Consider the following 14,492-nt stretch of genomic DNA (forward strand, 5'->3'; position numbering starts at 1 on the left):
AAGTGCCCAATTCAAAGGCATTTAGTACATTCATGAGGTTGTGCAACCACCAAGTCTCTAGTTTCAAAACATTTCCTCATCCCAAAAGGAAACTCCATGCCCATTAAGCAGTCACTCCTCATTTGTCTCTCCCTACAGCCTCTGGCACTAATCTGCTTTGTGTCACTATGCATTGACTGACATCTAAGTGGAATCTTACCACAGGGGGGCTTTTTGTGTATGGTTTATTTCACGCAAGCCTCATTTTTTGGAGATCCATGCATATTGCACCAGGTATGAGAGCTTCCTTCCTTTTTAGGGCTGACTACTATTCCATCGCGTTGATATACCACAGTGTGTTTATCCATTCATCCGCGGTTGGGCAATGTGGATCGTGTCGCCCACCTCGAGCAACTGGGAAGGGTCAGGCTGCGAACATTCCCGTACAAACCCTTGTCCGAATCCCTCTTTCCAATTTGGGGAGCTATACCTAGAAGTGGACTTGCTGAGTCCTAGGATGACTAGGTTTAACTTTTTGAGCAAGGCACGCGTTTTAACTGTTTGACTCTGGATACCTTCAGGTGTCCATCTCTGCCTGCCTCCATCTCTCCTGCACCGTCTTTCACCTGCTTGACTCACGTTGTCTGGCCCCTGAAGGCATCCAAATTTGCTGCCCCTAGAAGGCTTTGGAGGCGAATAAATAAATAAATAAGCATGCTTAGCGCCGAATTCAGTCGCTCAGGAGCCACAGAGCTCCGGTTATATCTCTCCATCTCTCAGAGCACTGTTTTGCTCCACCTTGGAACGGGTAATAGTGCTTACCTAAGAGGAGGCGGCGAGGATCTGGGAGGTGATGGACGGAACGCGCCTCTTCGGGAGCTGCCGAGTTCTGGAAACGGAGAGGGGCGGGCGAGGCCAGGAGGAGGAGGAGCGGGGCGGGCAGGGCGCCCTCCGGGGACGTCGGCGGCGCTCGGGGGGCTGCCGACCAGCTGGGGATCCACGCGGGGCGCAACCGGCAGGGGGCTCGGGCGGCTCCAGCGCGTGGCGCGCGGCGAGCCGGGGCGGGGCCCAGGTTGGCTCGCGGTGGGCGGGGGTTGCCCCCCGTCCCCGCCCCCCACATCCGGGGGCCCGGCCGGGCTCTGGGCTGGCTGCGCGCGGGTGAGTCAGGCCGGGTTTTCCCTCCGCCTCTGGGGCAGGAGAGCGAGCGCCGCGGAGCGCGTCCCTCCCTCGCCAATCCGGCTCCGGCGTCCGCCCGCCCGGCCGCGTTTTCCCCCCGGAGTCTGCCGCCCGCCCGCCTCGCAGCCTCGCCCGGAGCCGGCGCCTGGAAGGAGGGTTCGAATCCGCGCGAGGGAACTGCGGCGCGCGAGGGGCGCGGAGCGGCGCCAGCATGGTGAGTGCGACGCGCGGGGGCTCGGGGACTAGGCTGGGGGGTTGGGGCCGGTCTCTGAGAGCTCGCTTTCCCGGCGACCTTGGCCAAGCCGCAGCCCTGGGCCAGCGAGGTGCCGGTCTGAGAAGTGGGCGGGGGGGGGCGGGGTGCGCCCAGGTGCCTCCTGCTTCCAGACCCTGAGGCACCGAGACGCGGGGTCTGGGACCGACCGCGACGCTCCTCTGGAAGGGCAGACGGCAGGTTACCCGGCTCTCTGCAACCCCTGCAAATGTGCTCTCCGCGGAGCAGCGCCTGGGACCCCTGCGCCGCGGCTGAGGTGGGGCAGGCGCCCTTGGCGCGGGAGGCTGACCCGGGCTTTCGGCCCCCCAGCTTGGCCGCTCCGAGCAGGCCCCAGGGAGGGGCCCCAAGAGACGCCCCCTCCCGCCCTCCAGGTAGCTCGCGGACCTCCCGCAGTTCTGGGGAGCCCACGCCTCCACCACAGTCTTCCCGGGGGGGGAAATTCCGTGGGGATGCCAACATCGTCTGTTCCTCCACCTTCCCCACGAGACCACTCTCCCGCCCTCTCCGGGATACCCCCTTCCTGCTCCGGTCTCCTGTCCTGTAAGGGCGGCAGCTGCCGGCTCGCTGCCGATCCCCGCTGCCGGGATCCCGACCTGTGGGGACACTACCAGTTCTTGGCGGCCGGAGCCCCATCCCAGTTTGGCCAGAACCTTTCGCCAGAGGGAGGGCCGGCCTGGGGCCAGGGCGACATGGGGTCCCTGGCTGTGTCTGGGAAGAGGACTGAGCTGGGATTTGTCGCCTCCCACCCAGCCCTCAGCCCCCCCCCCCCAATCCAGATTGGGGCTCTCCTCATTTGCACCTGGGGCTTAGCCTGGCTGACCCGCGACCTTGGCCCCCGTGCCCTCTCTGCCCAACCAAGAAGAGAGCCGAGGCTGGAGGCCATCCTGGGCCCAGTGATCGGCCTCCTCCTAGGGCCCTCCTGGGCAGGGCTTCTCTGCCGGCTGGCTGAGTGTGGGTGTGTATGTGCGAGACTGAATGAATGCGGCCGGCCTGCTCCCGCCACCGCCTCTAGAACTAGCAGCTTCAAGGGCTCAAAGTCCTCAGGCAGCAGTACTTCCACTATTTCACTTTGACCCAGGCGCAGGCAGGACCAGACCTTCGTGGGGTCCAGACCTAGGTGGTTGCTGGATGCCCTTGGGAAAAGCGGGAGTGGGGGGCTGAGCAGACATACATACACAGCTGCCTGTGCCCCTGGCTGGTCCAGCAGTAGAGAAGAGCCTTGCCTAGGGAGTTGGAATTGTTCATCATTGTGGGATCTTGGGCAGCAGGCTTCTGGGCCTCAGTTTCCTCGCCTGCCCCCCACTAGGCTGTTGTAGAGAGGAGCTCAGATGATGAAATAAAAGGACTCAGAAACTGTGGAGTGGTCTACGCCCCTGCGTGACTCTGTGGTGATACTAGGACTCACTCCTATGGGGTTAGATGCTGGGCTCTGCCTCTTCAGGTGTGTTGGTGGAACTGGAGTATAGCAGCCTCTCCCACCCCAGCCCTGGGCCCCCCCTCACGCACTGCCCTTGTTTGGAGCTGGGACATTCCAGTCCAATTCCTCAGGGGCAGCTGCAGACACTCCCTTCAGCAAAGCTGATCCCCCAGCAGGTGGTGGGACCCTCCCCTGGGGCCTGGGCTCCAGAGGGGCTAACCACAGCCAAGGCCGGACTCTGGGAGCATCCTGCCCACATGCTCTTGGATGGGCCAGTCTAGAAGAGATGCGCTGGGGTCAGGGGTGTGGGGGGCAGAGGCTGCTGCTGCTTCTTTTTTTTTTTATTAGTCACTTTCTTTTTTAAAAGATTTATTTATTTATTAGAGAGAGAGAATGAGTGGCTGGGGGGAGAGGGAGAATCAGACTCCCCGCTGAGCAGGGAGCCTGACATGGGGCTCGATCCCAGGACCCTGAGATCAAGGCAGATGCTTAACCACTGAGCCATCAGGGTGGGTTTCTGAACCTGAGGAGCTTGCGTACTTTCTCCAGTGAGGCTGAACATGACCTCTGGCAGGTGCTTTTACTTCCTGGGCCTCCGTTTCCTCTTTGGAAGTGGAAGATGTCAGTGTTCCCCACCTGTGTGTGTTGTGAGGCTGTTGTGAGCCCCGTGACAGGCTGACTAGCGGACACCGGGAGGTGCTTCCCTTCGTGGCCTGTCTCTGTCCCATGGATAGGGTGGCTCCCTATCCTCGTGTTCCTGTCTCCATCAGGGGCTGATCCAAAAGAGATGCCCCTGTGTCCAGGGCTTTCGGTGCTGCTGGCTAATCTCGGGCCCAGGGATTGGGGAACAGATGCTCAGGGCTCCTGTTAGGGCCAGCTGGGGCCTGTACAGAATATGGCCCAGGCCCAGCCCGAACCTAGTCAGTGCGGTGGTGGGGGGTTTCAGCTCTGTGCAGAGCTCTGAGCCTCAGTAGAGCTCTGGGCAGGAGAGCCCTTGGAGGCACTCGGAGGACGCCCTGCTTTTTGCTCTGATGTTCGTAGTGGGGTTGTGAGGCACTTGCTGTCTTCCCCACCCTCCTCCCCCACCGGATCCTCTCCAGCCCAGCCGGCACAGCTGCCCTGGCTGGGTGAGGCCAGTCCCCTGGCCGCCAAGCAACGGAGGAAGGAATGTGTGTGGTGAGGGGAGGTGGAATGGACCCCTTTAGGAAAAGGGACTGTCCCCAGACTGAGACCCGGGCAGGGTGGAGCCTCCTAGAAGCCAGGGGCCTCAGCCCCACTGGGGGAGCTGATACCACAGCCTGAGAAGTTACCTAGGAAGGGTGGAGGGCAAGGGAAGGGGGGGGGAGACGAAAGGAAGGGCCTGTTTGTGCCCTCTTTGGCCAGCTCCACAGCTGTTTCTAATTGCTCAGGTCACAGGGGAGAGAAGCCCCCCCCCCCCCCCCCCAACACACTCTCTGCATCTAGCCTGGGGACTGGGTAGAACCACTGGGTCTTCTTGCTAGTGTAGTACTAGAGCGTTTGTTTGTGGTGTGTGTGTGTGTGTGTGTGTGTCCCAGAGGGTGCTCAGCGCCGTGAGGGTGACCTTGTCCGTGACTGTGTGCTGTTGGATGTGACCATCCGTTCTCTGTCCTCTAACATAGGAGCTATTGTGCTGCTCACTGACTGGACTGCGGTATGGAGGAGGGAAGTAAATGTGTTCTGGTGGCCCGTGGCTGCCTCCAGATCAGGGGCTCCCTCCTGGGACCTGAGACCCTTTGTGGGGAAGAGAGGGTGCCCGTTACCTCTCCCTGAGACAGGAACTCAGGATCTCCCCAGGGGAAGGTGAGGTGGTGTGTGTTTTGGGGAGAGGTGGGCGTATTTGAGCCCTTTCACGTCTGTCATCTCTGTAATGGAAACCCAAATGGAAGACAGTGCGGGCAGTCTCGCCCACTTCCGAGATGGGGCAACTGAGGCATGGCAGAAGGAGAAGCAATCGTGGCCGGGTGCTGGTAGACAGACAGTGTGAGGACAGGGCTGGAGGCCACGTTCTTGGCTGTCCACCACCCTGAGACACAGTGACAAGAGCTAAGCGTGCTCAGACACAGTGGGTGTCACTGGGTATGCCTGTCATGGTAAGGAGGTGTCAGATTGGGAGGCGGGACGCTCCAACTCTAACGCTTTGGGCTGTGGGTGCCGTCCTCAGCCCCCATTAAACATTCAACAACCATCCTACTGAAATCACAGACGTCTCACTCCCAGCAGCTCTGTGACCTTGGCCGAGTCACTTCATCTTTGGGAGCCCCAGTGCCCTTGCCTTAAAAGAGGGATGACAGCTCTGTCATTGGGACTCACTGAGACCCTACCCAGGGCTGTGTCGCTGGAGGTGGCCAGCACCTGTGATTCCTTGACTGGATGAGTCCACCGACCCTGCGTGCCCTGTGACCTCCCCAGAGGCTATTAGCTGACCACAGGGTGGGGGTAGGGAGCAGGGCCATGCCCCCCTCCCTCTCACTCACAGAGAGCTTTGTCTTCCATGAACACAAAACCTGGAAACGGTTGAGGAAGATGGAACCTCCTAACGGCCATTGTTTGAGGTGGGAGTGGGTGTCCCAGAAGCAAATTGGGGTGGGTGAGGGGCGCACAGCTGCTGCATGCTTGATGGGTGTCTGTAGGGAATCGGGAGCAGCTGCTTGGGGGGCGGGAGGCAGAGAAGACATGGTGTTCGCTCATTCAGCAGGTCCTGTCCACGAATCTACTGCATGTGGGGCCCTGGGCTGGACAGGGGCTCTGGTGGGGGACTAGGGCCAGGCCCCTGCCCTCCAGGGTGTGATCTCAGTGCAGGTGGGAGCTGGTCCCTAACCTAGTCTCTGGGCCGGCTGCCCTGCCAGGGAGGAGTTCACGTCTGAGCCCGTGAGCTCGTCTTCAGTCAGCCTGTGTTGACCCTGGCTATGGGCCAGGCCCTGAACTGGACCTTTGTCCCGTTATCTCAGCTCATCCTCCCAGCCTCCGGGAGTGATAAGACTGCTCAAGAAAGCTAATTGGCACACGTGATTGGCCTCACGCTGGGTCAAGATTTGGGATCCCCCCGTCTGGTTTTGGGGTGGCATCTTAGGCAAGGGCCCCCACCGCCCCTTCCCTCTGTCTCCCGCCACTGCCCCTATGACTACGTGAACACCTGTTCCGGAAGCTGGCCATTGTTCCCACCATCCTTCCTCCCCTAGGCCCTTCCTGTTTGTATCCCTCCCACTGCAGCCCCCAGCCCCACCCGTGCCAGGTGCTTCCCTTGGGGAACTCTGACCCACTGCTGGAAGAGGGGCTGCACTGGGTTTTCCCCCTCCTCAGAGAAAAAGAAGGAACGGGGAGTCATAGGCCTCCCTCCAAACTGGGTGAGAAGCCTGGTAGGAGAGCAAGCAAAGGCAAAGACAGAGCCCGAGTCCTCAGCTGGCCCAGTCCTGGGAGGGGCCTTCTCCCACTGCTTTGGGCCTGATGACCCATGATCCCCTATCACACTGGCCCCCGATTGGAGCTGGGGCACCGGGCTGGTGGCTTTGGGGGCTCTGCCCCTCTGCCTTGGCCAGCCTAGGAATCCTGTCCTGGATTCTGTCCGGGACCCTTGTCTTCCTCCTGGGCCCCGGCCAGGGAGGGAGCTGACACAGAGAACACACCCCTGGTCTTAGGGGTCCAGGGACGTGGGGTAGCAAGTGCCCACCTGCCCCTGATGGAGTCTCCCGATCCCCAGAAGCCGCTGCATGTGCCCTGTTGAAACTTCATGGCCACAGCGCCAGGCCCTGCCGCCATTGCCATGGGCAGCGTGGGCAGCCTGTTGGAACGGCAGGACTTCTCCCCCGAAGAGCTACGGGCAGCACTCGCCGGGTCCCGGACCTCCCGCCAGCCTGATGGGCTTCTCCGGAAGGGCTTGGGCCAGCGTGAGCTCTTCAGCTACCTGCACCTCCCCAAGAAGGACGGCAAGAACACCAAGAGAGCCCCTCGGAACGAGCCTACTGACTACACCACTCTCTACTACCGAGAACATCCTCGGGCCGGCGACTTCAGCAAGACTTCGCTGCCCGAGCGGGGTCGCTTCGACAAGGTGCATCTCTGCCCTCTTCCCTCCCTAGTGTTGGAGGGTGGGGATGGGGAGTGTGGGGTCTCCTCGGAGACCCAGGTGCCCGGATGGGGCTGGGACATGAACCTCCTGCCACAGGCCGGGTCACAGGTCACCGGTCACCACGCCCTGGGGACATGAACCCCAGGTTCTCAGGATCCCAGGGGTTGCTGTGGGACCAGCTCTGTCAGACGGCAGAGCTGAGGTCCTCCCAGGGCCTCAGACCTGCCCTTTCTTCCTGGCAGTGCCGCATCCGCCCATCGGTGTTCAAGCCCGTGGCAGGCGCCGGGAAGGGCTTCCTGTCCATGCAGAGCCTCGCGGCCCACAAGGGCCAGAAGATGTGGCGCAGCAATGGCAGCCTGCACACGCTGGCCTGCCACCCCCCCCCTGAGCCCAGGGCCCCGGGCCAGCCAGGCCCAGGCCCGTGCCCAGCTGCTACACGCCCTCAGCCTGGACGAGGGCGGCCCCGAGCCTGAGCCCAGCCTGTCTGACTCCTCCAGCGGGGGCAGCTTTGGCCACAGTCCTGGCACTGGCCCTGGCCCCTTCAGCTCCTCGTTGGGCCACATTAACCACTTGGGGGGCTCCCTGGACCGGGCCTCACGGGTCCCCAAGGAGGCTGGGCCGCTGGCTATGCTGAGCTGCCTGCCTGAGCCGCCACCGCCTTATGAGTTCTCCTGCCCAACCCGGGAGGAGGTGGTATCTGTCCTGCCGGACACCTGTGAGGATCTCAAGAGGGGCCTTGGTGATGAGGACGGCGCCAGCCCCTTCACACAGGTGAGGGTGCCCCCCTTGCCTGGGGTCCTGTTCTGCCCCTTGGCACTGGAGTGCAGGGAAGACAGGAGGGGTCCCAGGCAGTTCACCTAGGGGGCTTGGGCCCCCAGAGAGTAAGGAAGATGGAGGGGATCCAATCCCCCCACCCCCCACATGATGGGGATGTTATGTCACTGGTGGCCCTTGCTGTTGAGGAGTTGTGGGGAAGGGAGGAAGAGCGACTCCCTGGGCATGCCACGTGTTGGGGACACTTCCCCTCCAACCCCAGCAGGGTGTCCGTGGGTGCGGACGTGGCAGGTGTCTCTTCCACTTGGCAGGTGCTGGAGGAGCGCCAGCGGCTGTGGCTGGCGGAGCTGAAGCGCCTGTACGTAGAGCGGCTACACGAGGTAGCTCAGAAGGCAGAGCGCAGTGAGCGCAACCTCCAGCTCCAGCTCTTCATGGCCCAGCAGGAGCAGCGGCGGCTGCGCAAAGAGCTCCGGGCGCAGCAGGGCCTAGGCCCAGAGCCACGGCCCCCCAGCGCCCTTCCGGAGGCCGACCCTGGCGCCCGACCCGAGGAGGAGGCCCGATGGGAGGTGAGAGAGCAGGCATCCAGAAACCCTCTGTCCCCGTTCTCTCCCCCCTCCCCCGACCCCCTCCCCGACTGAGCCCACTCCTGCCGGTGCTGTGCCCCTCCAGGTGTGCCAGAAGACCGCGGAGATCAGCCTCCTGAAGCAGCAGCTGCGGGAGGCGCAGGCCGAGCTGGCGCAGAAGCTGGCGGAGATCTTCAGCCTGAAGACGCAGCTGCGGGGCAGCCGGGCGCAGGCGCAGGCGCAGGACGCGGAGCTGGCCCAGCTGCGGGAGGCGGTGCGGAGCTTGCGGGAGCAGGGCCCGCGGGAGGAGGCCCCGGGCAGCTGTGAGACAGACGACTGCAAAAGCCGGGGGCTGCTGGCCGAGGCGGGCGGCAGCGAGGGCGGAGGGGCCGGAGGGGGCGCCGAGCAGCTGCGGGCCCAGCTGGTGCAGGAGCGGCTGCGCGCCCAGGAGCAGGCGCTGTGCTTCGAGCGGGAGCGGCGGACGTGGCAAGAGGAGAAGGAGCGGGTGCTACGCTACCAGCGGGAGATCCAGGGAGGCTACCTGGACATGTACCGCCGCAACCAGGCGTTGGAACAGGAGCTGCGGGCGCTGCGGGAGCCGCCGGCGCCCTGGAGTCCCCGGCTGGAGTCCTCCAAGATCTGAGGCCAGTGGATGAGCGGGCGGCAGAAGCACCTCCAGAAAATGGTTTGGACAAGCCTGCCCTGAGACGGCTGGCTCCTTCATTACACTGGCCGGAGGCAGAAGCTGCTGAGGCTGGCCAGGGGTGGGGAGGCCCACCGAGAGGAGGGCTCCAGTGGTGCTGTAGGCCGGATAGGGGGCCTGCAGCAGGAGCCAGGGGGCAAGGCTTCCCAGCAGAGGAGCACCTCGGCAGGGCCCCCGCCCTGTTCCTGGAGTAGATGTGGCCCAGAGGAGGAGGTTGGGGAATGAAGAGCCCCATGATGCAGAAGGGCAGGCGTGAAGGAGGGAGGCTGGGATGGGAACATTGGCCTCCCCCAGAATAAAACCACATTTTTTACAAGGAGGCCCCCGGCTGCTACATTGGGCTTGTCCCTGGCCTGAGTCCAGAGGATTGTGGAGGGTGGGGGTGGGGGTGGGCAAGGTTCTTTTCCTGGGCTGTAGCTCCTCCCTTCCATGGTCATGGGCGGTGGGAAGGGGTGCCCAGTGCCCGTATGTGCAGCCACTGGGTATGCCTGTTGGGGAGTGGGGGCATCCTTGCCCCTGCACCACACGGTTCTTTAGCTGCCGTGTGGGCTGAAATTCCTTTCTTCAGCACCAGTGGGATTTTGCAGAAGGAACAATGCCAGAGAACCCAGAAAAAACAAAAGGGCAAGTCAGCCAAGGCATTGCTAGAACACGAAACATTCTCTTGGTAGGAAGTCTGGGTCCTAGGTACCCAGCCCCCTGTTGGGTCTGGGGCTGGCCCTAAGACAGCTTCCCTCGGAGCACCCAAAGGCTCCAGGAGGGCCCTGGCCCTCCCAGAACTCACCTCCCATCTTTCCATCTGGCTGTGGCACACCCCTCCCTCCGCAGGGATGGGAGCCCCCACCCCACCCCACCCCGGGGCATGCAGGAAACAGGCGGAGAAAACTTGTGGGTGGGTTACTTGGTAAAGGGCCTGCACCACAGCAGGGCATGTGGCCATTTCCTGTAGGCAATGGAAGGCCAAGGGTTTTAAGCAGGGGTGAGATGTGATCTGATTTGTATTCTGCAAAGCTCTGTGCGGAGAGGAAGAACCCTCCACCTCCAGCCCTGCACCAGGCTCCCTGACCCTTGGTCTAGGACCTCAGACCCCTCCAGCCGGCTCCCACCCCCAGCCTCTCAGCTATCTGGTTTCCCCTCTGGGCTTTTGCTTCTTCCCCGGTGGGTGGCCTGGAGCACAGATCCAGTCTGGCACTCAGGTGGCCGGTCCCCACTCCTTGCAGTAAAGTTCAGCACCCTTAGGTGCATCACTCTAACTGCAACCGGGCATTGAGCACATCCTGTCGGTTAGGCCTTCGGTGTGTGGGGTCTCAGGGTTGAATAAGATGCGCATCCCGCTCCAGGGGAGCCGGCCCACAGACGTCTCCCCTCCCAGTCCCTGCCCTGATGGGGCAGCGGCACCTTCAGACAAGTTCTCTGCAGAAACCCCAGTTTACTCCTTTCAGCCATGATTCCCCCTTCCCAGGCCAGACCTGGCCACCCCTCCTGCCCCCAGCAGGTGGATCCTGGTGGAGTCACTGTGCAGGGGTACCCACAGAGGGCTGTAGAGTATATGCTGGTGTGCCTCACTTTTTTAGGGTGGAGCATGGGGTGTGTGAGTTGTCTGCTGTGGGGATGGTGTGTTTATGGCCCTGTAAGTGGCAGGTGCATGTGGAGCTATCTTGTGGGTGGTGGGTGTGTCTGGGGGTGTGTTTGGGGCTCCTGGGTTGGGAGGCCAGGAGGGCTGCTTCCTGGCTGTTGTGATGCTCCATTTCTTCCCGCCAGCCCCAACCTCAGCCCCTCTTGGCTCTCCCAGACTGGGGTAGAGCCTGTGGCCAGGACAGACCCCTGCACCTAGCTGAGACCCATTGAGGACCACCCTGAGCCCGGGTCCTCTGTGGGGGAGGGAAACTGGGAGCACTCAAGTTAGGCAGACCTGAAACCCGTTTCACAGATCCCTCCAAACCGAGGTTTCTGGGCCAGTGACCCTCCGGAAGGCACCCCTGCCCCACCCCCCCACCCCCAGAGCTAGGTGCTGACCTAAAGCCTGTGTCACTCCCTCCCTGCAGCCTGGAGCTGGTCATGCTGGGGGCCCAGGTGCCCCACCATGGCTGGGGTCCCCCTTCCGGTATACCATCTCTTCAGAAGAGCTCCCCACCCAGCAATTAGAGAGCTGGGCTGGCCAGTATAGCCGGCGGGGAATGGGTGGGCGGTACCAAAACTTGGCAGCTGTGCCAGAAACCAGGGCCAGACCCAGATGCAGGGGGCGGGTGCCCGCAAAAGCTGAAGCTGGGGTGGCTCCGAGGGAACCGGATCCCTTGTTAGCTCATTCCTGCCTGGCAAACCAGTTCCCTGGTTCCCAAGCCGGCTGGGTGGCTCTGGCCGATCACAGGTGTCGCAGCAGTGGCTACTGCTCTGGAGCTACCCCTCCCTCCTTCGAGAGGTGGCCCCAATCCCCAGCTCCCCAATTGCCCAGAGGCCCCCTCCCCCCAGCAGATGAGGCCCAGGCAGCGGATTCTCGAGAACCGAGGCGAGCTCCCCGCACTGGGCTCTGGACCCCTGATCTCTCCTGTTCTCAGCTCACTGTCACATTTTCCAGTGGCCCCTTCCAGGCCCCTTAGTCTATCACTCAAGGCTTCTGACAGCCTGGCCTCCAGATAATGGCCCTTTCTGGCCCCAGCAGCCCTTTGCAGCCCCCCTGGGCCCTTGTCTTCCAGGCTGAGCCTCCTCACAGGTCTTACTCTCTCAGGAAAGCCTTCCCTGAACTCATGCCCTGCCCTGCCTGGGCATTCCCCCGCCACTGCCCCCCCCCTTCTTGTTCACAGAACTGTCTATTTGCTGACATCGTCGGTCTCTCTTCAAGGGGCTGCAGGCATTGCCAGGCTGGGCTGTGTCTTCTGTTTTTCATCCCCAAATCCTATGCTGGCTCCAGCCCAGAAGGCACTGGGTGGCCTTGTTGGGCTATGGGGGCGGGGGGGGTGGTGGCTTGGAGTCCAGACCGACCAGACCTCCCTGACTGGCATGGGTTGGAGCTGGGGGTGGAGTGGCGTGGGTGGGGAAGTGTCCGGCTCTGAGTGTTCGTTCATTTGCATACACTGCCAAGCACTCAGGCTGCAGAGCTGGTCACCGTTTTCTACCCAGTGGGGTACGACCTGTCTCCCTCAGGGCCAGGCCTGGTACTCAGAGGAGGAGGCCACGGTGGCCAAGGCCTCCACCCCCATGACCCTTCCCTGCAGGGGGGGGGGGGGGGGAATGAAGAAAAAAAAGACGCGGCAACAAGGGAGGGGGCCCCCACGGTGGCAAGTCAGCAGAGCATGGAGAAACATTTCTCTGAGACTGGGGTGGGGGTGGTGGGGGGTCTATGGGTATCAGGGAGCCCTTCTTCAAAGAGGCTTCATGCCCCACAGTGATAATTCAGACTGAGGAACTCACCACCCATGTAGGTGGGGCTTAGTTCTCTCAGATTCAGAAAAGAAGAATGTGCTATTTCTTGCAACAAAAGTGAAATAGGTCATGAGAGGTGGGGTTCAGAAGAAAGCTGGCTCACTTCACTGCAGGTGATGAGGGGTGTGTCTTGGGGGGGGTGTGACAGGGTGTGTGACAAAGATTGACCAGACTTTGGTCAAGCACTTCTAACCTCTCTTTGCTCCTGACCTTGGAAGGTGTCCCTCTTATATAGTCCGGTTCTAGCAAGATTCCCATTAAGTTATTCCTGCCAGAATCCCCCATCCTCTGTATCTGACTCCCCTCCTAATGGAATCTGGTTCTTCATCTTCCACCAAGCCCCAGGTGATGGCTGGCCTGCCTTCAGCAAGACTCCTGTGAGGTGCGTTTCACCAGGCTGCCTCCCACCTTCCAGAGGTGTCCTCTTAGTAATTTTTTGTCCACTGACCACCCCCTCCACCCCTGCTCCTTGGCCATAAATTCTGCATTTCTTTGTTGTATTTGGAGTTGAGCCCACTCTCTCTCCCCTACTACAAACCTCCCCCTCCCATGACAGTAACCCCTCTGGAATAAAGTCATCCTTAACTACTCTTTGATAAATGTCATGCTTGCTTTTTTTCTTTAACAGGGATAAACTTCTCTAAAAAAGGGAGATTGTGGGGATTTCCTCAGGAGCAGCGTGTGAGGAGGGCATTCAGGATCAGCCTGGCATTGAACACAGGGAGGGGTGGGGCAATTTTGGAGGGAGGGTCCGTCCTGTCTAAAAGGGTTTGAGGGGAGGCAAGGCAGCCCCCCTAGACAGACTGGTAAACAGGAACAGGAGGACTTGAGGCTGTGAGTGGGTCCCTCAGGCAGCCAAAGGGGAGGGCCAGAACCAGGACTAGTTTTATGTGTGTGTGACTTGTGTGACCACTCAGGACCACACTCAGGAGATTTTATTTATTGGACGGGGGTGAGGGGTGGGGAAGGGGAAGCAGACTCCTTGCTGATTGGGAAGCCTGATGGGGGCTCCATCCCAGGACCAGAGATCATGACCTGAGCCAAAGGCAGATGCTTAAGGGACTAAGCCATCCAGGCACCCCACGGCTTCTGGATCTTGAACTTAATGATGTTTGAATAAGGAGCCTTACATTTTCATTTTGCTCCAGAGCCTGCAAATGATGTACCTGCTCCTGGCCTGAACCAAGGCCTTGCAAGGAGGGGCAGAAACATTTGAGAAAAGGAGCAGACTGGTTGGGTGCCACCTGGAGGGTGGAAGGAAGAGGACTGAGCAGGCAACTTGAGCTCCATGGGCTGAGGCCCAATGCTCCCAGTCTCCACAGAGAGCCAACAGCTGCTGCTGTCCTAACCCCAACTAGCTATTAGGGCAGGGTCCATCTTTTCCTAGCCTGGCCTTCCACAACTCACTCAGGGAAGCAAGGAAGGCTGTATTTTCCGGAGAACACGCCAGAACTTGTCTGCCACAAACCCTTTTTCTTTTTTTTTTTTTTAAGCTGGTGTGTTCTTTGTGTGCCTGGTCCCTCCCCACCCCACACCTCCCCACCAGCATTAAGGTATAATTTACATACAGGAAAATGCTCCCTTTGTATAGTTTTTAGAACTTTGACAAATACAGAAAGCTGCATAACCAACACTAAAATCAAGATACAGAATAGCTCCATCACATCCCCAAATTCCCATGTCTGGGTTGCCCCCTCCCCAGCAACCAGTGATCTGCTTTCTCAATAACCTTTTTTTTCCTTTTTGTGAATAATCCCTCCACATATTAGAATATGTTACAAAGTAGCAAGTAAAACAATATGACATCCATGTAAAGATAATAGGGCATCTCAATGGAAAGAATGAAGAGCCAGAAACAGATTCCATTCTACAGAAAATCTTAATGTTACGATAAAAGGCTTTCAAACCAGAGGAAAAGGTAGGATCATTTAATAAGAGGTACTGGAGCAACTGGGCAGAAACGGTTGGGGTGGGGGGTTGGAAGTAAGCCATACCTTGCACTACCCCCTGCAAAATGAAATGGACATGTATTGAGGAGTTAAATTTAAAAAAAAATCAAATCCTAGGAAACTAGCAAAAGATGAAACGGACTATTACTGAGT

The 14,492-nt window shown here is 60.3% G+C and overlaps 1 protein-coding gene across 1 annotated transcript; it reads left to right on the forward strand.

The window, feature by feature from the left end:
* Positions 1 to 1,343: 1,343 nt before the first annotated feature.
* Positions 1,344 to 9,170, forward strand: LOC111158906 (NEDD4 binding protein 3). The gene is given in 6 exon segments (XM_022521230.1): positions 1,344 to 1,369; positions 6,562 to 6,912; positions 7,173 to 7,307; positions 7,309 to 7,701; positions 8,016 to 8,270; positions 8,374 to 9,170. Coding segments are annotated over 5 exon segments (1,641 nt in total). The 5' UTR covers positions 1,344 to 1,369; positions 6,562 to 6,591; the 3' UTR covers positions 8,911 to 9,170.
* The last annotated feature ends 5,322 nt before the right edge of the window (positions 9,171 to 14,492 follow it).

This window comes from Enhydra lutris, unplaced genomic scaffold (genome assembly GCF_002288905.1).
Source record: "Enhydra lutris kenyoni isolate GAN:26980312 unplaced genomic scaffold, ASM228890v2 scaffoldscaffold64, whole genome shotgun sequence".
NCBI classification, from domain to species: domain Eukaryota; kingdom Metazoa; phylum Chordata; class Mammalia; order Carnivora; family Mustelidae; genus Enhydra; species Enhydra lutris.